This window comes from Bubalus bubalis, chromosome 6 (genome assembly GCF_019923935.1).
Source record: "Bubalus bubalis isolate 160015118507 breed Murrah chromosome 6, NDDB_SH_1, whole genome shotgun sequence".
NCBI lineage: Eukaryota > Metazoa > Chordata > Mammalia > Artiodactyla > Bovidae > Bubalus > Bubalus bubalis.
Window position 1 is genome coordinate 104,727,376 of NC_059162.1, and position 25,094 is coordinate 104,752,469.

Here is a 25,094-nt window from a genome sequence, read left to right on the forward strand (position 1 = left end):
TAATTAATAAATAGGCAAGACAAAAAAGTATCAATCAGCATAAGCTAATCAGTTATAAATCAATTCAGTTCAATTCAGTTGCTCAGTCGTATCCAACTCTTTGGGACCTCAATGGACTGCAGCACACCAGGCCTCGCATCACCGACCCCCAGAGTTTACTCAAACTCATGTCCATTGAGTTGGTGATGCCACCCAACCATCTCATCCTCTATCGTCCCCTTCTCCTCTCGCCTTCAATTTTTCCCAGCATCAGGATCTTTTCAAATGAGTCAGTTCTTCTCATCAGGATGCCAAAGTATTGGCATTTCAGCTTCAGCATCAGTACTTCCAGTGAATATTTAGGACTGATTTCCTTGAGGATGGACTGGTTGGATCTCTTTGCTGTCCATGGGACTCTCAAGAGTCTTCTCCAACACCACAGTTCAAAAGCATCAATTCTTCATCAATTTTAAATCAGTTTTAAAAAATAAAGTCATTCCTATTTAACAAGTGATTTGAAAATGAAATTTTTGAAGATACTCTTTAAGATAGCAATAGGTTACAGTATGGCTAGAAAAATGTTAGTAAAATATCAGATATTTACAAGGAATTTTTAAACTTATACTGAAGATGAAATCTCCATTAAAGAATATTTAACATATGGAAAATGCTATGTTCATGGAAGGAAAGGCTCAATATCATACATAAAAAGTTATTTTTTCCCCAATTATAAATTCACTGGGATTCCAGTCAAAATACAAATAGGATTTTCCTGTGGAACTTGAAGAACTGATCCTGAAATTCGTATGAAAGATCAAGGAAAAAGAATAGCCAAAACAATAGTGAACAATAACAAAGTAGGGGGACTTTTTCTTCCAGATACCCATTTAATAAGACTATGTTATTGGTACAGGATCAGACAGTAAGACAAAGGGAAACAGAGTATACAACAATTTTGGGGAACTCTATGCAACTGCATTGCAAATCAGCACCCAAGAACTAGCTACACTACTGGAGAGAGTTCACAGTGTTACAGCTGTTTTGGAAGGCAGTTTAACAATATTTAATAAAGTGGAAGATGAATTCTTCAGGCAAGAATACTAGAGTGGGTAGCCATTCCCTTCTCCAGGGGATCTTCCCAACCCAGGGATTGAACCTGGGTCTCCTGCATCATAGGCAGATTCTCTACCATCTGAGCCATCAGGGAAGCCCATATATCCATCCTATAACCCAACAATTCTACTCTTAGGTATACACACTGAAAAAAATCCTCCCACATATGAAAAAAGAAACAACTGTAAGAATGGCTGTGAAAACTCTTTTGAAATAGTAAACAATTCAAAACAACATTGCATGTCTGTCAAAAGAGAGGAAATAAATTGTGATATAATGGAGTACTATTAGCAGTTAAACTAGAGCTAAATTTACATCATGGGTACATTTCAAAAACATAGTGTTGAACGAAAAAAGCAAGTTGTAGAATGATATGTTCACTATAATACTATTTATATAAAATTTTAAAGTGTGCAAATTACATACACACACACACACACACAGTAAAGTATAAAAATATGCATGGGGAAGGGCACAAAGGAGGATTCAGCCTTATCTGTTACCTTTTATTTCTTGAAAAAAAAAAAAGACCTGAAGCAAAGATGTCAAAATATTAGAATTAACAAAGTAATACTTTGGTATACTTTGAAGTTCATTTAAAGGAAAGTCTAACGTTCCATTGTAAATCTTATATAGCACTTACTAATCATCCAAATGAAGTACCAGTTTCTTGGCATACATAGCCTCTCTCTTTGTGTCTAGGTCTATATCTCTTGTCTCTCATCTAGGAACCACCGTCACCTTCTCACAACTTCTTCAAAATGGGAATGAAGCTAGAAGCTGTGGACAGGAAGAACCCTCATTTCATTTGCCCAGCCACTATTGGGGAAGTGCGGGGCTCAGAGGTGCTTGTCACTTTCGATGGGTGGCGAGGGGCCTTTGACTACTGGTGCCGCTTCGACTCCCGTGACATCTTCCCTGTGGGCTGGTGTTCCTTGACTGGAGACAACCTGCAGCCACCTGGCACTAAAGGTAAAGGCTTGTAAAGTCGGAACCCAAGTTGCTAAGGGAGCTTACCTAGATCTCCCATGATCAGCATACCTTCACCAGTAAACCTCACTCACAGGCAAAGGAGGATCAGGGGCCAGCAACTAGGGTAAAAAACCAACATCTAGTCAAGAGTAGTCAGAAACAGAAAGAATTTAAACATCACTTGAGGATAGACATGGAGTTTGGCATAAAGTACAATTTCCTTGCTCAAATAGCTTGGTTTATTCTCAGGCAACTAGCTTCTCATCTCTCTTACTCTTATTCCTGGACTGTTTCAGAGTTTGAATAGTATCATTCTTGAGGTGCACATCCCAACTTTGTAATTGAGCTGGAGTAACATTGTATTACATAAAAATACTTAACCAGCTCTGTAGTTTAATGGAAAAACCATGGGCTTAAATGTAAGATAGACTTAGATTTGAAGTCCATCTCTGCCTTTTCCCAGCTGTGTGGCTTTTTGGTCAGTTAGTTGACCTCTCTAAACCTCAAAATTCTTCATCTGTAAAAGAATACCTACTTTATAAATGAGATTACCTGAGCAAAATGTTTACATAATGTCTGGCAAACACCAAATGCTAAACAAGTGTTTTTATTGTATTACTGCTGCTGTTATTCTATATTAACATAATTATTAGTATTTATTATAATTACTATGTAATATGCTATATTATTATAATACTCTTATTATTAAAATAACTGCTACTAATAGGAGAGTATACATAAAATACTATAATAGTACCACAGAGGGGTTAACAGTCAATATTTCTGATGGTCATGATGTTGGAGAACATCCAGGATAAAGTTTGAGGTAGCTCTTAATAAAGAGTAAGAAATAAGTAAGAGTAATAAAAATAAATAGTAAGAATATCATTCCTAAAAGTACTGGTAAATCTGAGAGAATAGAAAGTCACCCTTCCCGTTGTCTGTGGGTTTCATTTCTAAACCTCTATCAGATTCATTCATTCAATTAGCCAAATATTTCTGTAGTACCTAATTGTGAGCCAAACTGAGGATACAGTAGCTATAAAGATGAAAAGCATTCATCAAGTGCCCTCATGACACTTTAATTTTAGAGGGATGAGATAGTCAATATACATTTAAATCAAGAAATAAACAAGATGATTTCAGATAAACAATTTTTCCTAAGGAAATAAAGTATAATAAGATAGTAACTGTGAAGGGATTCGTTTAACAGCTTTATTGAATATAACTGAAGTAAAATAAGTTGCACATATTTGAAGTATACAGTTTGAAAAGTTTTGACACATATATATATATCTCTCTCCATGAAACCATTACCTTAATCAAGATAATGAACATACATCATCCCCAAAAGTTCACTGTTCCTTTTTGTGGAGGGGGAGCTTTTTGGATACAATTTCTTTTTAGAAAAAATTGTCCAAAAAGATGATTGATATTTGAATTTGATGACAAAAAGAAGCCATGCAAGGAAAGAGAATTCCAAGCAGGCAGATGTGACATACTTACAATGGTATTGAGACATGAATGAGTTTATTATGTTTTAAGGGCAGAAAGAATACTGCTCTGACTACAGTGTACCGTGGGAGGGGAAAGTGGCACAATCATGTAGGACCTTATAAGCCAGAGTGATAATTTGGATTTTATTCTAAACATAATGGGGAATTATCAGAAGGAGTAACAAAATCTTATTTACTTAAAAAAAAAAATCACTTACACTTGTGTCCAAGAATACAAAAGAGCATGTATGACTCAACAATAAAAAAGATAAATAACCCAGTTGAGAAGATGGGCAAAGAACTTAAACAATTCTCCTAAGGAAATATACAAAAGGTCAGTAAGCAGTTGAAATGATGCTCAACATCAGTAGTCATTCAGTTCAGTTCAGTTCACTCAGTCGTGTCCAGCTCTTTGCGGCCCCATGAATCACAGCACACCAGGCCTCCCTGTCCATCACCAACTCCCGGAGTTCACCCAAACCCACGTCCATCGAGTCGGTGATGCCATCCAGCCATCTCATCCTCTGTCGTCCCCTTCTCCTCCTGCCCGCAATCCCTCCCAGCATCAGAGTCTTTTCCAATGAGTCAGCTCTTCGCATGAGGTGGCCAAAGTACTGGAGTTTCAGCATCAGTCCTTCCAATGAACACTCAGGACTGATTTACTTTAGGATGGACTGGTTGGATCTCCTTGCAGTCCAACAGACTCTCAAGAGTCTTCTTCAACACCACAGTTCAAAAGCATCAATTCTTCATCGCTCAGCCTTCTTCACAGTCCAACTCTCACATCCATACATGACCACTGGAAAAACCATAGCCTTGACTAGACGGACCTTTAGGAAATGCAAATCCAAGCCACATGGGTATGGATATAATCTAAAGACAGACAGTAATAAGTGTTGGTGAGAATGTAGAGAAATTGAAACTCTCATATGTTTCTGGTGAGATTCTAAACTGCTGCAGCCACTTTGAAAACAGTTTGGAAGTTTCTCAAAATGTTAAACATAGAGTTATCCGTGACCTAGCATGTCTACTTGTAGGTATATACCCAAGAGAATAGAAATCATATGTCCACACAAAAATGTAACTTTAACTTCATGGCAGCATTATTCATAATGGCCAAAAAATTGAAATAGCCCAACTGTCCATCTGATGACAAGATGAACACAATGTGTTATATTCACATGAAATAAATTATTTATTTATTGGCAATAAAAAAAGAATGAAGTACTGGTTTGTGCTACAACATAAAATGTACCTTAAAAACGTTATGCTAAGTGAAAAAGCCAATCACTAAAGACCACACATTGTATAATTGCAGTTATATGAAATGTCCAGAATAGGCAAAACCGAGAGACAAAATAGTGGTTTATGGGGTCACAAAGAGTCGGACACGACTGAGCGACTGATCTGATCTGAGGGGCTTTGGAAGAAGAGGAAATGGGAAGTGACTGCTAATGGGGATTTCTTTTGGGGATGATGAATATGTTCTAAAGTCAGGGATGATAGTCCCACAACTCTTTTTTTTTTTTTTTTCCACAACTCTTGAGTTTGCTAAAAAACAATGAATTATGCACTTTAAAAGGTGAATTTTATGGTATGTAAAGTACACATCAATAAAACTGTTATTTAAGACCTCATTTGGGCTGGTTGATAGAAAATGGGTTGTATCATGGTGACTGTAGACAAGGAAAATATAGGGTTGCTTGGATTAGGTTGGTGGCACTGAGTGGAGGGAACTTGAGATGGTGGCAGCATGGAGGAGAGAAGACAGACTTTCTGCCTTGGAAAAGTGCTACTCCTCTAAATGCTCCAAGAAACAAATGTGGGGTCTGTGTGAGACATCCATTGCCCTCCCTCTACAGAGTCTATGAGATAATATCTGTGGAAATAGCAGGAAAAGGAGTGTCTTGAGAGCAACAGTGGAGTCATTTTTACTTACTTAAGACTAAAACAGGATAAGCCTTGGTGCTCCCAGCCATATTTAGTTAGTAGGCTGAGTTTCTTACTTCCTTGGTTAGAGTAACTCTGCTATTTTGACTGGTAAGTCTCCTAGAGCAATTGGGCGATTCTCAAAAGCCAGAGGAGCAGGAGAGTCTTCTGGACTCACATTTTTTTTCTGACTGCACATCATGCTGATAAGAAATATGGCACACCGTGTGGCTGATGATTCCAGAGTGTTTGCTGGCTCTTTTCCTTCCCTTCAGTGTTTCTCTGGGGATTTTAGATTTTTAATAGATGACCAGAAGGACCAGCTCAGAAGGTAGGAGGTTATTCCAGTTGGCAATTCCAGATCAGGACCTTCAGTCCTTATCCCAGCAGCTGGATTGTTTACTCCAACAACTCTCTCCTCCCCCCACCTCATACCCTCAGTTAATTTTATAATGCAGCTTTTAGTAATAGCAGAACTTGGGCCATTCAGTGTCCTGGCTGAGAAACAAGTGATACAACTTGGAAAAAATGTGATTACTCAATTCATTTCACAAAACAAGATGTTCTCTATGTGTAAGCCTGTTCTCTTTCTAATCATCCTATCTCCTCTTTCTTTTCTACCTTCTGGTCATCAGTGTGCAAATGTTAAAAAATTCAGGTACTATACAATTGTTTCTTGCCCACAGTGAGTGGGAAAAATACCAATATTCGTTTAATGTTCTTTTACACACATTATTTCTTTGTATCTTTTGCTAACTTTGAACTCGGTGTTACAGTCAGATACATTCTATTTATAAGAAAAGCAAAGTTCAAAGGATTAAGTGACTTAGTTCTTTTTTTTTTTTTTTTACTTTTTTAAATTTTATTTTATTTTTAAACTTTACAAATTTGTATTAGTTTTGCCAAATATCAAAATGAATCCGCCACAGGTATTCATGTGTTCCCCATCCTGAACCCTCCTCCCTCCTCCCTCCCCATTCCATCCCTCTGGGTCGTCCCAGTGCACTAGCCCCAAGCATCTAGTATCGTGCATCGAACCTGGACTGGCAACTCGTTTCATACATGATATTTTACATGTTTCAATGCCATTCTCCCAAATCTTCCCACCCTCTCCCTCTCCCACAGAGTCCATAAGACTGTTCTATACATCAGTGTCTCTTTTGCTGACTCGTACACAGGGTTATTTGTACCATCTTTCTAAATTCCATATATATGCGTTAGTATACTGTATTGGTGTTTTTCTTTCTGGCTTACTTCACTCTGTAAAATAGGCTCCAGTTTCATCCCCCTCATTAGAGCTGATTCAAATGTATTCTTTTTAATGGCTGAGTAATACTCCATTGTGTATATGTACCACAGCTTTCTTATCCATTCATCTGCTGATGGACATCTAGGTTGCTTCCATGTCCTGGCTATTGTAAACAGTGCTGCGATGAACAGTGGGGTACACGTGTCTCTTTCCCTTCTGGTTTCCTCAGTGTGTATGCCCAGCAGTGGGATTGCTGGATCATAAGGCAGGTCTATTTCCAGTTCTTTAAGGAATCTCCACACTGTTCTCCACAGTGGCTGTACTAGTTTGCATTCCCACCAACAGTGTAAGAGGGTTCCCTTTTCTCCACACCCTCTCCAGCATTTATTACTTGTAGACTTTTGGATCACAGCCATTCTGACTGGTGTGAAATGGTACCTCATAGTGGTTTTGATTTGCATTTCTCTGATAATGAGTGATGTTGAGCATCTTTTCATGTGTTTGTTAGCCATCTGTATGTCTTCTTTGGAGAAATGTCTATTTAGTTCTTTGGCCCATTTTTTGATTGGGTCATTTATTTTTCTGGAGTTGAGCTGTAGGAGTTGCTTGTATATTTTTGAGATTAGTTGTTTGTCAGTTGCTTCATTTGCTATTATTCTCTCCCATTCTGAAGAACACTTTCTAACACCATACACAAAAATAAACTCAAAATGGATTAAAGATCTCAACGTAAGACCAGAAACTATAAAACTCCTAGAGGAGAACATAGGCAAAACACTCTCTGACATACATCACAGCAGGATCCTCTATGACCCACCTCCCAGAATATTGGAAATAAAAGCAAAAATAAACAAATGGGACCTAATTAAACTTAAAAGCTTCTGCACATCAAAGGAAACTATTAGCAAGGCGAAAAGACAGCCTTCAGAATAAGTGACTTAGTTCTGTTGATCTCTGAGTCTAGAGGGAGAAGCCATGAAGATTTTTAGTAAGGTCCGCTATCAAGGCCATCACTTTAGCCATATCATCTTCACAGTCTTCCCCTGTACTCTCCCATTCTCCTTTGGGCTCTCTTCAAAACTTCATTTGAGACCTTGGGTTTTGGCATAAGCAGTGTAGTGTAACATCAGAGAATTGAACGGAAGTCTAGTCCCAGGTGGACACAAATTTGTTTTGTCTTTGAGCAAGTCATTCCTAAAGCAGGAGATTGAACTAGGTGGTCCTTGAGCGTCCTGCTGCCCCTGTGTACTGTGCAGGCTCCTGGCCTTGACAGTGGGTAAAAGATGACTCCTTTGACTGTCTTCTACTTGATCCCAGATGCTCATCTCACCCCTGCCTACCTCTGTACCCCAGCCACGCAGGGCTCTGCCTCTCTAAGGGGATCCTTCATGCTAGCTGTTTCTCCTTTGCAAAGCCAGTAGTAAACCTTTTTAGGTCCTAAACTCCTGGGCCAAGCCACTTCTAAAATCTGATTTAGTGCTGTGGCTAAGGTGCCACAGGAGTATTACTCTGACCTGGAGAGTAAGAATTTGATACTTAAAAACAAAACTTTCAGAATACCTCTTCCTTTTTTCCTCTGTGTAACATTTAAAAGTGTGTCCCATACTTTTTGGATGGATGTTCTCTTTCTGTTGTAAAACTACATAGGAAACTATACTGTAATAACTTTGGAATTCTGGGTCAGAAAGAGAGAATTGGTTAAATTGGAATCCTAAACTGTGCAGGGAGAAACTAAGTAGAGGCAAGAATAACACAACTGAGGCTATTGGTCAGCTAATGGCCTGATTTTCTTCAGCCAGCCATTCATTCAGGTTTAAATATTGTCATGACTAGGGGCTAGTCATTGGATAAATTTGTAGGAATCCTGCCTTTAGAGTTTATAGTTTTGTGAGTGTGTACTCACACTCCCAGGCCAGTGGAGAGTGGTGAGAAGATAAGATGAGGTGAGGGGATAGTCTTTGAATAAAGAAGCTGAAATGTAAGTTCTTATAGTTTATTTCAACACCTATCACAACTATTTTATTTATTTAACAAAGTTATCCCTGCAGCATGTAAAATAATGCTAGTTTTTTAGTATGAAGATAATTCTTTCTACCCTGTCTAGAAGGTTAGGGTTCATGTCTACTTGGAGTCCTTGTTAAGTGGAACCAATTTATTAACTTCATCTTTATATCCCCAGCACTGGGCCCATAGTAGTTATTCAGTAATACTTATTGAGTGAGATAAATCATGCTATATTTTCTGATTTCATTTCTGTTCATCATCATCTAAAGCCATTATTCACTGAGGTACAAAAGTGAGAGGGCTACTATAATTTTAAAAGCAGATTAAAATTTATTTAAACTATTGTTCTGTTTTAAGTCTTGGAAACTTGTGGCCAAAAATAAGAGTGACAAAGGGCTCTCATCTCCAGAAAGGGATATCTTTGAACTCATGTTCACTCACCTCTCTATCACAAAACACACTTAACACCTTTACACCTGGAATACCCCCTGCCCTTCCACCCAAATTCTTTTTCTACTAAGCCACAACAAACAGGAGAATGTCCTCTCTACAGGAAGCTTCAAGCAATCGGTGTATTCTTCCTGTCTCCTGAGAACGTGTGTTCAGTAGCCCTGTCAGAAAAGGCATGAGCCTGTTGATTAATAAGTGAATCAAATTCTTCAGTACCCTTAATGAGGACCGCTGCTTGGCTATTTGGCAGTTTTCCCTTTTTCCCTCTCAGACATAACTAGTTCCGAGCTTTGCCTTTGTTGAGTATACCGATTCCTCCCTACACACACACACACACACACACACACACACTATCTTTGTCATTATTCTAGCTTTGGTGTTGTACTTTAATTGCATCTAGAAACTCTGGCCTTTATTCATCCATCTACGCAATAGTTGTAGAACAGCCCCATCTTCCCTCATATCTCAGATGGTAAAGAATCTGCCTGCAGTGCAGGCAACCTGAGTTCGAACCCTGGATTGGGAAGATTCCCTAAAGAAGGGAATGGCTGCCTACTCCAGTATTCTTGCCCGGAGAATTCCATGGACATGAATTAGAAGAGCCTAGGAGTCTACAGACCATAGGGTCTCAAGGAGTTGAACACAACTGAGCAACTAACACTTTCACTTTTTTTCCAATCTTAGCAGTGTTAGGCTCAGTGAAGATTGTAAAGAAGTACCTACCTCCCAGGTTGATTCAGTGATTGAAGTGAGAAAATGGGTGTGCAAATGCATGTAGCACAGAGTAGATGCCCCACATCTGTTAGTTATATCTGAATTTAGATGTCTAGACATCCCAAGGAAAGGGAACTGCACACAGAGACACTTAAGTGCTGTATTTTGGTCAGGAAAAATAAATATATTTATGAGATGAGGTTTGTACAGTGAACTAATGCTCCCATAACTGCTTTTCTCTTGATTGTATGCTGATGGTACATAAGTAGAAATGGGAATATGAGGAAATTAAATGAGTGGCATTACATTATGAAGTGGGGAATCTGGGTTCTCTCACTGCTCCTAATTATATCTGCTCAAGGGACAGAAAAGCCCCATATCTCTCTTCCGGCTTCCTTAAGCTGGCTCTTGGCCCTGCCCAGTTCTCTCTCCTGCCTTCACCAACCACAGATGCCTGAGAGGGGTAGCAATTTTCTGGCATGTATAATGAAACAACTGGCATCTCTCAAACTCCTGGAAATAGTGAGATGTGATTTAGGCAGTTCATAAATTTGACCACACCTGCTGTTTTCTTGAAAATATGTGGATCCATATAGTTTTCTCTGACAAGGTTTTGTTAATACCTACTGTGCCAGCATCAATATATATCAACTTGGAAAATTCCCTGTTTTAAATGTGTTGTTAATTGTTGTCATTCAGTCACTAAGTCTTGTCCAACTCTTTGTGACCCCATGAACCGCAGCATACCAGGCTTCTCTATCCATCATTTTCTCCCTGAGTTTCCTCAGATTCATGTCCTTTGAGTCAGTGATGCCATCCAACCATCTCATCCTCTGTTACCCACTTCTCTTGCCCTCAATTTTTTCCAGCATCAGGGTCTTTTCCAGTGAGTCAGCTCTTCGCATCAGGTGGCCAAAGTATCAGAGCTTCAACTTCAGCATCAGTCCTTCCAATGAATACTCAGGGTTGATTTCCTTTAGGATTGACTGGTTTGGTCTCCTTGCTGTCCAAGGGACTCTCAAGAATCTTCTCCAGCACCACAGTTCGAAAGTGTCAATTCTTTCGTGCTCAGCCTTCTTTATGGTCCAAATCTCACACCCATACATGACTACTGGAGAAACTATTCCAGTTCAGTCGCTCAGTCGTGTCTGACTCTTTGCAACCCCATGAACTGCAGCACGCCAGACTTCCCTGTCCATCACCAACCCCTGGAGTCTACCCAAACCCATGTCCATTGAGTCGGTGATGCCATCCAACCATCTTATCCTCTGTTGTCCCCTTCTCCTCCTGCCCTCAATCTTTCCCAGCATCAGGGTCTTTTCCAATCAGTCAGTTCTTCGCATGAGGTGGCCAAAGTATTGGAGTTTCAGCTTCAACTTCAGTCCTTCCAGTGAACACCCAGGACTGATTTTCTTTAGGTTGGACTAGTTGGATCTCCTTGCAGTCCAAGGGACTCTTCAAGAGTCTTCTCCAACACCACAGTTCAAAAGCATCAATTCTTTGGCACTCAAGCTTTCTTTATAGTCCAACTCTCACATCCATACCTGACTACTGGAAAAACCATAGCCTTGACTAGACGGACCTTTGTTGACAAAGTAATGTCTCTGCTTTTTAATATGCTGTCTAGGTTGGAAAAACCATAGCTTTGACTATATGGACCTTTGTTGAAAAAGTGGTGTCTCAGCCTTTTAAACACTGTCTAGGTTTGACATAGCTATTCCTCCAAGGAGCAAGTGTCTTTTAATTTCGTGGCTGTACTCACCGTACGCAGTGATTTTGGAGCCCAAGAAAATGAAGTCCAATCTGTTTACACATTTTCCCCATCTATTTGCCATGATAAGTGTAGGTGGTTAGTAAAGTCATATTGAAAACCAGTAATATAAACTCTGTATTTTACATTTTCCCCCTTAATTTTTGAGGAAATACTACAATTACAAATGAGATTTTCTGAATCTCAGTAATGACTTACTAGGAGACAAACAAAATATAAACTTTCATGTATTAGGTTGGCCAAAAAGTTGGTTCAAGTTTTTCATAAGATATTATGGAAAAACTTGAACGAACTTTTTGGCCAACCTAATATATCAGGAAGATGAGGAAAACTGGGCAAACTCTTAAACGGAGCAAAGAAAAACAGAAGATTATGAGGGTGATATGGCAGGAAGGCAGGAGTTTGACTGTAAGTTTTTTAAATTGTCCTATGCTCAGGAAAGGCGGAGTGTGTTCATTTGACTACATGGCTGACCGGCAGGTGCTTCATCGCAGTGTACTTTTATGTCGCCTCTTTAAGCAACTTAGACTTGACCAGACACATTAGCGGACCATCTTTGGAGAATATAGCTCTCCACTTGCTGAAATTGTTCCTGAATCCTCTTACCTGTTGCCCCAGACACTGCTTTGAGTCTCAGTAATATAAGGCTTTTGAGGTTGGCTCTGGGCCTATCGTGGGTAATTTTATCTTCCTTCTGTTCTTCCTACTCTCCACAGATTTATCCATCAGAGAAGGCCTTAGGGAAATGTTAAATGTCTTTTTGGTTTCAGAAGTCCTTTATTCATGCTGTGGGAGTAAGAGTCAGGAGGGAGAGAAAGAGCTAGATGTGGGGAACTGAATGTGTTAACTCAGCTAGATAGGAGCAGGAGGCAACCCATGCTTTTTTATGTGAACTGGAATTTGGAGCAGTGGAGTTTCAGCCTTGGCATCAGCCCAGCTGGCAGTATATAGCTGAACCCAGCCAAGTTGAGCAAAGCTAATAAGGAACACATCCTCTAAATTACTATGCCAAGGCCAGTGATACGCTGCTGTGAATGAAAACACGATCCCAGTCCAGGAAACTGATAAACCAAATGGATTTCCCCGTTTTTTTTCTTTTCCATTGTTCATGTTCTGTGTTATGTGGACCCACATGCACGCGTGCGTGCACACACACACACACACACACACACACAAGCTGGACTTATGAATCAGTTTCCAATTACATATGCTGTGTTGTTGCTGTAAAGAGGAAAAATCTGGTAATGAATTCTCTGGAGGCAGTTAAGACTCCTCTAACTAAGGATTATTGGAGACATAGAAGTCCAAAGTTAGTGAAAAGAGTATGGACTTCAGAGACTGAAAGATCTAGGTTCAAATCCTAGCTTTAACTGTGTGTCCTTTGACAAGTCTTTTAACCTCGTGAGTTCAGTTTCTCCATCCTTAAAATAATCAAATATAATGTTGTCCCAGGAAGAAGTGAGGCACTTATGTGACTGTTAGAGTTGCAAACTGAAGTAGCTACTTTTTTCATGGAACATCATCTTTATTTAACAGAACAACTGACTTGACTGTTTGGCAGACACTTTCTCCAATATTAAATGAGAAGGTCACTTCAAGAAGGACAACCTGTAAAATGATAAACTTACAAGTAAATATTAGGATCTTGGAAAACTTGTATCCACTAATGTGAGCTCAACATCTTTCCAATATGTAAAGAATTCAGAGTCACTCTTGACCATATTATCACCTATCTAGAAGTGACTTTGGTTAAGATACAGTTTGTTACCTTACTATGAAATACGAGATGTCGGGAATGTAAAAAGTCATAGGATCCTAGAATCTCAGGCTTAGAGGAAACCTCAGAAGTCCTCAAATTCAATGTCCCACCTAATTCAGGATGCTCCTTGAGAGCATATTCTGTAAATACTCATCTATCCCTTACTAGAATTCTTCCAAAGACAGGGAGATTGTACCCTCCCAAAGGAGCACATTCCTTCCATTTATGATAGCTTTAATGGGTAAAAGTGTTCTTTTTAATTTTGAGCTGAAATCTGCTTTCCCCCAGTGTCTGTCATTTGGCTCTAATTTTGTTTCTTGTTTTACTTTAAACCTTTTCAGAGCACTCTTGATACTCTTGTTCCTCAAGGTCTTTTTTTTCCTCATATATTTCTGAAATTAGATAGTTTCTAAGGCCCTCATCAGCTTGGCCTCTCTTCTTGATCCATTTTGGTTGATGTTGTTCTTAAGAATAAGCTCCAACGTTGGGAATGGTCCAGCTAGTGCAGAATAGAGTGGCACTCTAGTTTCCCTTAAAAAGTAACTATACTGTGACCTAACTTGTTGAAGAGTTGAAAATAAGGGATTGCACTTTTTAAATTTTTATATTCTCAAATGGTCACAGTAGATGTTTAATTAACCCCTTATTGAGTCTCAGCACAAATTGAACCAAACTTCAGGACATAATGGTCATGTTAGGTAAGGGGTTTTTCTAATCTTTTTTTTAAGACTGAGGGATACAGTGGTAATTCACAAGATTTAGAAAGTGCTTTTACACTTATCTTTTATCACAGTACCCAAGTTGTAATAAACCAAGTATTTTCCTCAGTAAAAGTTTTCATCAAATAGGAGAATTCCTCTTTTTTCTCCATGATAACTTTTCTTGATTCAAATCAGTAAGGATCATATAGTATCTGCTCTGTAGAAACACGGAAGCCTGCCCTAGAATTGAATTCAGTCATGTACACATGGTCAATATTCAGAGTATACTGTAGATTTAAAATTCAGAGTATATTGTAGATTTAAAATTCAGAGTATACTGTAGACTTTGCTGACAAAGGTCCATATAGCGAAAGCTATGGTTTTTCCAACAGTCATGTACAGATGTGAGAGTTGGACCACAAAGAAGGCTGAGCACTGAAGAATTGATGCTTTCGAACTGGGGTGCTGGAGAATACTTTTGAGAGTCCCTTGGACAGCATGGAAATCAAACCAGTCAATCCTAAAGGAAATCAACCCTGAATATTCATTGGAAGGACTGATGCTGAAGCTCCAATACTTTGGCCACCTGATGCAAAGAGCTGACTCATTGGAAAAAGAAGGGGGTGACAGAGGATGAAATGGTTTGATAGCATCACAGACTCACGGGACATGAGTTTGAGCAAACTCTGAGAGATAGTAACAGACAGGGAAGCCTGGTGTGCTGCAGTTCATTGGGTCACAAAGGGTCAGACATGACTTAGTGACTGAACAACAACTATAGATTCAGAATTATTTGGACCTTCCCATGAAAGTTCCAAACAATGTAGGTTACACCTACTGTAAAGCACAGAGAACTCTACTCAGTATTCTTTAATAACCTAAATGGGGAAGGAATCTGAAATAGAGTGGATATGTGTCTATGTATGCCTGAATTGCTTTGCTATACACCTGATCCACTGCAATCCAATATAAAATAAAAAATTTAAAAGCATTGGATTTAAATCATAACCTCAATTCTAAATTTTCGACAAAACAAAGACTATAGGTCACAAAATATATGTAACCTTTTTTGTATCTGATATTTAGTATTGTATTAAATTAATTTTGTTTTATACTGTTGTTTGCATGCGTGGTCAGTTGCTCAGTCGTGTCTGACTGTTTGTGACCCCATCAGGCCCATGGAATTATCCTGGCAAGAATATTGGAGTGGGCTGCCATTTCCTCCTCCAAGGGATTTTCCCAACCCAAGGATTGAACCCAAGTCTCCTGCAGCTCCTGCATTGGCAGGTGGATTCTTTACCACTCAGCCATCTGGGAAGCCCATAATGTTGTTTAGAAGGATGTTCAATGAGCAACCATTTTCATAAGAAAGGAAGTTAACATTTACCAAACCCATACAGGAGTACATCATGCAAAATGCCAGGCTGGATAAAGCACAAGCTGGAATCAAGATTGCCAGGAGAAATATCAATAACCTCAGATACGCAGATGACACTACCCTTATGGAAGAAAGTGAAGGAGAACTCTTGATGAAAGTGAAAGAGGAGAGTGAAAAAGCTGGCTTAAAACTCAACATTCAGAAAGCTAATATCATGGCATCCAGTCCCATCATTTCATGGCAAATAGATGGGGAAACAATGGAAACAGTGACAGACTTTATTTTGGGGGGCTCCAAAATCACTGCAGATGGTGAGTGCAGCCATGAAATTAAAAGACACTTGCTCCTTGGAAGAAAAGCTCTGACCAACCTAGACAGCATATTAAAAAGCAGAGACATTACTTTGCCAACAAAGGTCTGTCTAGTCAAAGCCTTGGTTTTTCCAGTAGTCATGTTTGGATGTGAGAGTTGGACTATAAAGAAAGCTGAGTGCCAGAGAATTGATGCTTTTGAACTGTGGTGTTGGAGAAGACTCTTGAGAGTCCCTTTGCAGCCATCTCCTTGCAAACTGCAAGAAAATCAAACCAGTGAATCCTAAAGGAAATCAGTCCTGAATATTCATTGGAAGGACTGATGTTGAAGCTGAAACTCCAGTACTTTGGCCACATGATGTGAAGAACTGACTGATTGGAAAAGACCCTGATGCTGGGAAAGATTGAAAGATTGATGCTGGGATAGCATCACTGACTAGATGGACTTGAGTTTGAGCAAGCTCTGGGAGTTGGTGAAGTCCATGGAGTCGCAAAGAGTCGGACACAACTGAGTGACTGAACTGATTGATATAAGGTCTATGATACAGCAGACCCTTTGATACATTATTCAGTGAATCTCACAAACCCACTATGGGGCATATGACTTTCTTTTACCTTTGAAGAAACTGAGGCTCAGGAAGTTTCCTGAGAGGAAAAAGAACTAAAATCTGCTGAATCCTGACCTAAGGAGGTCGTATCAGATGCAGTGTTTATCACATCCATATCCTCAAACTGTATCTCAAGTAAACCTCATAATAGCTCATAGCTCAGAGAAGTTAAGTGATTTGCAAGAATTTGAACCTAATGGTTTCTGACTTCAAAATCCTTTTCTTTCTGTTACACCACACTTCACTTCTCCATGCCTCAAAGGAGTTTTAAAAATAACCATTAGGTAAAGAAGTCTGAGATAATTGTGAATAAGATTGAGTGAATTAATGAATGTTAAGGCTCTTTGAGAATTGCAAAGTGTGATTCTCACACGAGGAGTTTCCATCTGTGATTTTGGAAATGCATAGTGAAATCTATCAGAAACTCCAGGGGCCTTTTTTACCCCAGCAGCCGGGGGTTTGGATGAGTTTGGAATGTGTGTTGGGAGTCTAATGAGAAAGATCAAGATTGGGAAATAAATCCTTCAAAACACCAATAACTAGTTACTATACATCTGGACAAGGGAAGTTAGTTTTCTAGGCTAGTTACTGCCAGCTGTTCAGCCACAGAAAATGAAATACAATAGTTCTCACAGGAGAAGTCATTCATCATAGAGTGGAACCACCTGTATATATAGTTGTGCAGTCAGCTGTGCCAATTGAGGTATTCCTAAGAAATTTAACTTTTGTGGAAATAAAAGGGAGTGGAAAAGCCATCAAGGACTCCCTCACCCAGGATATTTTGAGTGCATCCTGGTTTCCCTGACCTTTCTTCCCAGTGCTGGTATAGCAACTGGTAGTCCGACTGTCTGCTTTATATGGCCTAGAAGCCTATTTGGACGGGGCTTAGGGAGTACTTGTGCCTTTTAGTGACCACATATCACCACACTTTTTTTTCTTTTTTCTCATATTTGTTTATGTGTGTTTTTGTTTCCAAAATTATGTTAACCATATCAAAAATAAAATAATATTCTCATCTTGACTAACGTGTGTGTGTGTGTGTGTGTGTGCGTGCGCACATGCATGCACTAAGTCACTTCAGTTGTTTCTGACTCTTTGCAGCGCTATGGACCGTAGCCCACCAGGCTCCTCTGTCCATGGGATTCTCCAGGCAAGAATACTGGAGTAAGTTGTCATTTCCTGCTCCAGGGGATCTTCCCAACCCAGGGGTCAAACCCATCTCTTACATCTCCTGCATTGGCAAGCAGGTTCTTTACCACAAGCACCACCTAGGAGGCCTAGACTAACTTGTAAGTTAAACCCCAACCTCACCAAAACTAATAGAAAGGTGTTAATTTTGTTTCCACATTAACATTGAGGAGAAATTGGATTTTTTTATCTTTCCCAGTAATATTTGTAGGTCTACACCTGGCTTTCAGTGAAATACATGATGCTAAAAACTGAGAATTCAGTAAACTCATTCAAAAATATTCACTGAGTTTCTAATGCATGTACAGCAGGGAACATAATTTATTAGAGGAGATGCTGCTACTGCTGCTAAGTTGCTTCAGTCGTGTCCGACTCTGTGCGACCCCATAGACAGCAGCCCACCAGGCTCCTTCGTCCCTGGGATTCTCCAGGCAAGAACACTGGAGTGGGTTGCCATGAGATATAGATAAATAAAATATAAGGTAGAAACAGTTGCTCATTTGACTTTCTTCTACATCTTATTTAGATCTGGGTATTTTTAAGAACTGTAGAATTCTCATCAAAGTTTCAAAATGGATCTATTTAGAGATTTGCTAGCTGTGTGACTTTGAACAAGTTATTTAACACTGTCTTAGTTTCTTTATAAGTTAAAGGCAGTAATAGTTCCTATTCACATGATTGTTGTAAGGAGTTAAATGAGTTCACATATTAGAATATCTAACATATACTAAGCTCTCAAAAATATGAATCGTTTTATAGTCTAAAGCTGTTATTTTGCAAATAAAGAAATTGAGACCTAGCACCTCATCAAGTTTTATTTGGGTTAGCTATCAGATATGTTTTTGTATGATTATAAGTAAGGTGAGTTTAAGTTTTTGTGTATTGCAAAAGCAGGTGCTTATAAGATTGTTGTCAAAAATAGAAGGAAATATTTGAATTACCCAGAAATAAAGTTCAAAATAATACCATACAAATTGAATAGGTGAAAAATAGGGAAGATTGGGAAAGGCTTCTTGGAATTTGTGTCATTTGCTGAAGGATGCCTAGAATTGTTAGCCAACTAGAGATGCAATAGAAAAGGGCATTCCAGGTGGACTAACATGTACAAGGCATGAGCTAAGGGGAAAAAATTATTCTGAAAGTTAAAACATAACTTATGTCGGAAAACTAAAACCAGATGATGTAAATTAATAAGCAGGGCCTGTTCAGAAGAGACTTTACCCCAAAAGCTAGAAGAGACCATGGAAGGGTTTTAATCAGAGGAGTGAGGTGGTCATGTTTGTTTTTTAGACAGCTATTTATGACCTGTGAGATAAGGGATAGAGGTAATGATGGGTGAGGGTAAATTAGAGGCAAGGAGACCAGTTGGTTGGCCATTTCAGTGATCAAGGCAAGAGATAATGAGGATCTGACTTAAGGTAGTGGTTGGAGTGAAAGAAATGAATTTGAGACATTCAGAGGACAATTTTTCTGGGAAAAGGCATTTTCTTTTTTGAGCCACATTCTTTTATGCTTTTAGTGTTAAAGAATCTTTGAACTGGAAGCAGACTGAAATGCTGGGGAGATGCTGGGGAAACCATGGACTTTGATGTCAAACTGCTACTGCTGCTGCTGAGTCGCTTCAGTCGTGTCCAACTCTGTGTGACCGCATAGACGGCAGCCCACCAGGCTCCCCCGTCCCTGAGAGTCTCCAGGCAAGAACACTGGAGTGGGTTGCCATTTCCTTCTCCAGTGCATGGAAGTGAAAAGTGAAAGTGAAGTCGCTCAGTCGTGCCCAACTCTTAGCAACCCCATGGACTGCAGCCTACCAGGCTCCTCCATCCATGGGATTTTCCAAGCAAGAGTACTGGAGTGGGGTGCCATTGCCTTCTCCATGGATGTCAAACTAAAATAAACTAAATAGAATAAATACAGAGTTAGAGATAGACTGTGTCATCAGCAGAAAATGCCAGATCTAGGCATAGGCAGTATAAAAACCAGGAAACTAATCTGAAATCAGTCAACAAAGTTAAAAAACTAGAAGACTAGTTGTCCAAGTGAATTTGTGATGAAAGATACAGTTTCTCCCATCCTTAAAGGTACAGTACTCTGAGCCAGATTCTGACAGGCTAACTTGATTTCTAGTTAACCTTTTATTTCAAGGACTGAAATAATTACTGTGCATCTATTATTCTAATTAATATATACTTCCCTTTTGTATACTTAGCCATATTGCACATGGCCAATTTTGGAGCAGAATTAAAGGTTCTCAGAGTTATTAAAAACTAGCATGTGAAGAAATAGGCATTTCGTTGAACTAGGTTAAAGGGCTAGAAATTGCTGCTAATATGTGGAGTCCCTATCACAGCTGGTCACAGATACTGCCCAAATTACCCCCTGTGAAATGGAGACCATCAGAATGATTTCATTCTAATTACTAGCCTGAGAGGGATGAGCAAAAGGTGAGGAGAAGGAGGCAGGACACTGACTTGTCCACACTCTTCATCAACTCAAGTGGGCTCACTCTGGTCTTAGGACAGGATTCCCATTGACTGTCGTCCACTGAAACAATGATTCAGAGTCACACAACCAACAGATCTCAAGCATTGTTCTGCCTTGGGTACCCCTTGGCTGCTTTCCTCTTTATCTTTCTTTTTCTAATCCTCCCCATTTTATTCTGCTCTTCTGCCTCCCATGTAGCAGTTAGAAGGAAAGAGGCTCTAATGTTTGTGGTCACTATGTGGCCATTGCCATAGTAGTCTCATCGTATGTTATTTCGTATAATCTTAACAGTAACACATTCGGAAAGTACTATTATCTGTTTTACAAATGAAGAAACAACAATGCAAAGAAATTAAGTAACTTCCTCAGAATCACACATCATGTTCAAATGTCCATGGTTCCAGCTCCAGCTTAGCCATTAACATCCTGGAAGATCATGAGCAAGTATTTTTTTCCTATAATCTCTAGTTTCTCCATCTATCAAAAAAAAAAAAAAGAGAGATTAAGCTAGATGATATGTAAGCTACCTTCAGCACTTAATATATTAAGATTCTGCTTTAGGTATATTATCTGATTAGTAATTGAAATAGGCATGGAAGGTTAGTGTTCGTTGTTACTGGACCCAGTCACTTATTCTGAATTTCCCACCTTCCTCCTCTCCTTTGCCATTGTTAGCTATTTGTATATTTTATTCTGATTTTTAGTCTTTAGAAATAATTCTTTGAAATACAGCTTAATTATATGTTAAATTTTATATTGTTTTTCACTTAACATTATATCATTTCCCTTGTTCTGTTATTCCAAAGTCTTTATAGTCATTATTTTTAGTGATTACATAATTTAGTTGAATGGATATGCAGTTGTTTGCCTAATTATTCCCTTGGTTTGGTGCTCCAAAATTCTTTTACAGTGATGCTTTGATAAACATATTTAAGCATGTTTCAATCCTAAGAAGCATGTGCTTCAGATTTGTTGTTGGTTAGTCACTCAGTCATGTCTGACTCTTTAGTGACCATGGACTATATGTAGCCCCCCAGGCTCCTCTGCCCATGAGATTTCCCAGGCAAGAATACTAGAGTGAGTTGCCATTTCCTTTCCTAGGGGATCTTCTTGACCCAGGGATCAAACCTGTGTTTCCTGCTTTGCATGCAGATTCTTTAGTGCTGAGCCACCAGGGAAGCCTCGTTGGTTCCCAGAAATACAAGTCAAAGAAATTGAGTATTTTTAAGGATCTTGGCTGCCAGAGCCTAGTCTTCTCATTTTTGAAACATATATTTGTGATTTGTGTGTTCAACCAAGAACCTTCTGCTTAAAACCAACCAGAAAGCAGCATCAGAATGACTTTTTTACTCCCAGCGTATATTTGGATAGGAAACCCAGAACCAGGGAGCCAAGATATCATCATTTTTATATGTGTTCCTACAATAGAAATTGTTGCAAACCAGAAAGAAGTAGTAAAATATTCTGCCAATTGTCTACCATTCCACATGTGTGCTGTCTTTTGGAAATAGCCATTACTCAGAGTTTTAATATTGCAAGTATTCCTTGGGGAAGGGAATGCACATAATATGTCCAAGGCCTGTGCCAGAATCTTTGGGGGGACTATGTAGAACGTAGATTAGCTTGTTCTTGGAGTTTTTATTCTACTAGGGAGTTAAGACATGAACTACTGAAAAAGCAGTCAAATCATAGGTTATATTCATTCACCCAGTTAAGAAGTATTGACCACCTGCCACATATAAAGGAAAATTCTAGTAGGTGGAGATAATAGATTGCCCTTAAAAATTTATATGCAAGTTGGAAGAGACAGAAAATAATCAAGTAAATAGTGATAATTTCTCTGTGGAAAGATTAAATAGGGTAAAGAGAAAGAGGAAAATGAAAAGTGCCAGGAGTTGGGGTATGGGAGGCAGGGGGTAAGTGGAGGTATTATTTTATACAGAGTGATCAAGGAAAGCATCTCTGAAAGGTACCATGGTACCATATGGGTGTCTGGGGAAAAAATTCTTTCCTGGCAAGGGGAGCTGCACGTTTAAGTGCATAAAAGCAATTGTTCAGTGCAGCAATTCTCAAACTGTGGTCCTTAGATCACATCCCCAAGATGCTTTCATAGGATCTGAGTTTAAAACTATTTTCATGATGACACTGACTCTCTTTGTCTTTCTCCTTGGGTTTTTTTACATTGATGGTATAAAAGCATACAACTGCTGGCACTTTGGCACAAATAAAAGCAATGACACTAAGCTATAGTAACAGTAATGTTACTACATGTGTTGCAGGGGGAAAAAATAATCCAGGTTCACTTAAGAGTGCCCTTGCTTAAGCAGCAAAATTTATTTATATCATATACATATATAAATTTTACCAAATTTGATTAATTTTGTTAGATTTCAATCTTTTTAAGATTCTTCGTGAGGAAATGAAAAGTACGGACAAAATAATTCTGCTGCATGCTGAAGCACTGTGGCTGCCTCAAAAAAAAGTGCATGTGTAATTGACTGTCAGCCACTTTTTAATTGAGCGCCATTTTCACTTAAAAGAATGACTGGCAGACTGGTTATTCAGATTTGCTATTTGGTGGACATTTTCCCAAAAATTAGTGAACTGAGCTTGTCACTTCAAGGAAAAAAACTAATAGCATTTGCCAACAATGCTAAAATTCAAATGAATATTAGAATTTTGGAAAACTTGTATCTGCCACCATATCTCAACAGTTTCCTAGTACTTATTCAGACTTTTGGAGAAGGAAATGGCAATCCACTCCAGTATTCTTGCCTGGAGAATCCCATGGATGGAGGAGCCTGGTAGGCTATAGTCCATGGGATTGCAAAGAGTCAGGCACAACTGAGCAACTTCACTTTCACTTTTCACTTTCATGCATTGGAGAAGGAAATGGCAACCCACTCTAGTATTCTTGCCTGGAGAATCCCAGGGACAGAGGAGCTTGTTGGGCTGCCATCTATGGGATCGCACAGAGTTGGACACAACTGAAGCAACTTAGCAGCAGCAGCAGCAGCATACAGGCTTTTCTGATGGGATTATAACGATAGCAAGTACTGTGAATTTTTTATATTGCATAATGAAATGTGTCAACATTGGAAAATCTACATAATTCAGTGAAACAATATTTTTCAAATGACCAAAGCATAATGTTACAAAATCATTTGTGGATAAAAGATCTATTCAAAGTGTGAGATTGACCAATGGTTTTTAACATTAACAGAATATGAAAAATTCACTGTATGGCCTCAGATTCTATGTTTCAACTAATATTTAGGAAAATTACTGAGTTTTAACATAGTATCAGAGGAGGATATCCACAATTACCTGATAATTTTATTTAAAATTTTTCCAACTACATGTCTCCATGAATCTGGATTGTCTTTGTATGCTTCATGTATTTCAACCAAAATGATGCATACTGGCAATTAAATGCAGAAGCAGAGAATCCAGCTGTCTGCTCTTAGGTCAGAGATCAAAGAGTTTTCTGAAAATATAAAACAACACCATTCTCAATGAATTTTTTTCCTTTGAAATATGTTGTATCAACATGCTTTTGTTAATTTAAAATTTTTAATTTGTCATTCATTTCTAATAGGATAAATATTGATAGATAATACACACATAAACTGGCTTCCCTGGTGGCTCAGTCTATAAAGAATCCACCTGCAATGCAGGAGACCTGGATTCGATCCCTGGGTTGGGATGATCACCTGGAGAAGGAAATGGCAATCCACTCCAGTATTCTTTCCTGGAGAATCTCATGGACAGAGGAGCCTGGTGAGCTACAAGTCCATGGAGTTGCAAAGAATCAGATACGACTAAACAGCTGAGCAGCACACACATAAACAAAAGCTTTTTTCAACTCTCCATAAATTTTAAGAATGTAAAGTTTTCCTGAGACCAAAAAGTTTGAGAATCACTAGCTTAGTATACACAGCAAGAACAACAGTACTGTTAAAGTAATCAAAGGAGAGTGGTAGCAAATTAGGTCAGAGGAATAATGAGGAATCAGGTCTTATAGGGTTCAGTAGGTCTGCATAAGGACTTGGCTTTAACTCCATCTAAAAATGGGATTCTATTGGAGTTTTCAGGCTTCCCTGGTGGCTCAGGCAGTAAAGCGTCTGCCTACAATGCGGGAGACCCGGGTTCGATCCCTGGATCGGGAAGATCCTCTGGAGAAGGAAATGGCAACCCACTCCAGTACTCTTGCCTGGAAAATCCCATGGATGGAGGAGCCTGGTAGGCTACAGTCTATGGGGTCGCAAAGAGTCGGACACGACTGAGCAACTTCACTTTCACTTTCACTTTATTGGAGTTTTCCAACATAAGAATGATACCTGATGATCACTCCGGTAGCTATGTTGAAATTAGACTGGAGGGACAGGAACAGCCATGTAGGAGGCTATTACAATAACCCAAGTTAAACATAATGGTGACTTAGACCTAGGATGTAGGAGAGGAATAGTGAGAACTGGTCTGATTGTGGATGTATTTTGAAGTTAGAGGTGATGGAATTTACTGCTGATACATTTGGGATATGAGAAAAACATAGGAGTCCAGGATGATGCCAGGCTTTTTAGCCTGAGTCATTTGAGAGGATGGAATGAGGTAGGAAAGAGACAAGCAAGTTTGAAGGCAAGAGGTGAGAGAATCAGGAGTTTGGTTCAAGACATATTAATGTTTTCATTGATAAACTCCTAATGGAGTTTTAAGTGAGAAATTTTATTAAAACAAGATTGAAAATTTCTGAACTAATGATATAAATGCAGAAATTAATTATAGATGGAATTTAAAGCCATGAGGCTAGATGAGGTCATATGAGGTTTTTTCTTTTTTAAAAAAATAGGGTTGTGTTCTGAGTGTGGTCCACAAACCAGCAGCATTAGCATCACCTGGCACCTTGTTAGAAAAGCAAATTCCCAACCTACTGAATCAGAAACTCAGAGACTGGGACATAGCAATATGTGTTTTAAAAAGCCCTGCAGGTG

The 25,094-nt window shown here is 39.0% G+C and overlaps 1 protein-coding gene and 1 non-coding gene across 17 annotated transcripts in view; one reads left to right on the forward strand and one right to left on the reverse strand.

Annotated features, from left to right (window-relative positions):
• Positions 1 to 25,094, forward strand: part of SCMH1 (Scm polycomb group protein homolog 1) — a 221,940-nt gene that overhangs the window by 127,552 nt on the left and 69,294 nt on the right. For all 16 annotated transcript variants that reach the window (XM_025288975.2, XM_025288978.2, XM_025288969.2 and 13 more), the window contains one exon: positions 1,821 to 2,064. In XM_025288975.2, coding sequence (XP_025144760.1) covers positions 1,821 to 2,064 — 244 coding nt within the window. The remainder of the gene's footprint in view (positions 1 to 1,820; positions 2,065 to 25,094) is intronic.
• Positions 1,115 to 1,186, reverse strand: TRNAH-AUG. The gene has a single exon. It is a non-coding gene; the product is annotated as a tRNA-His (tRNA).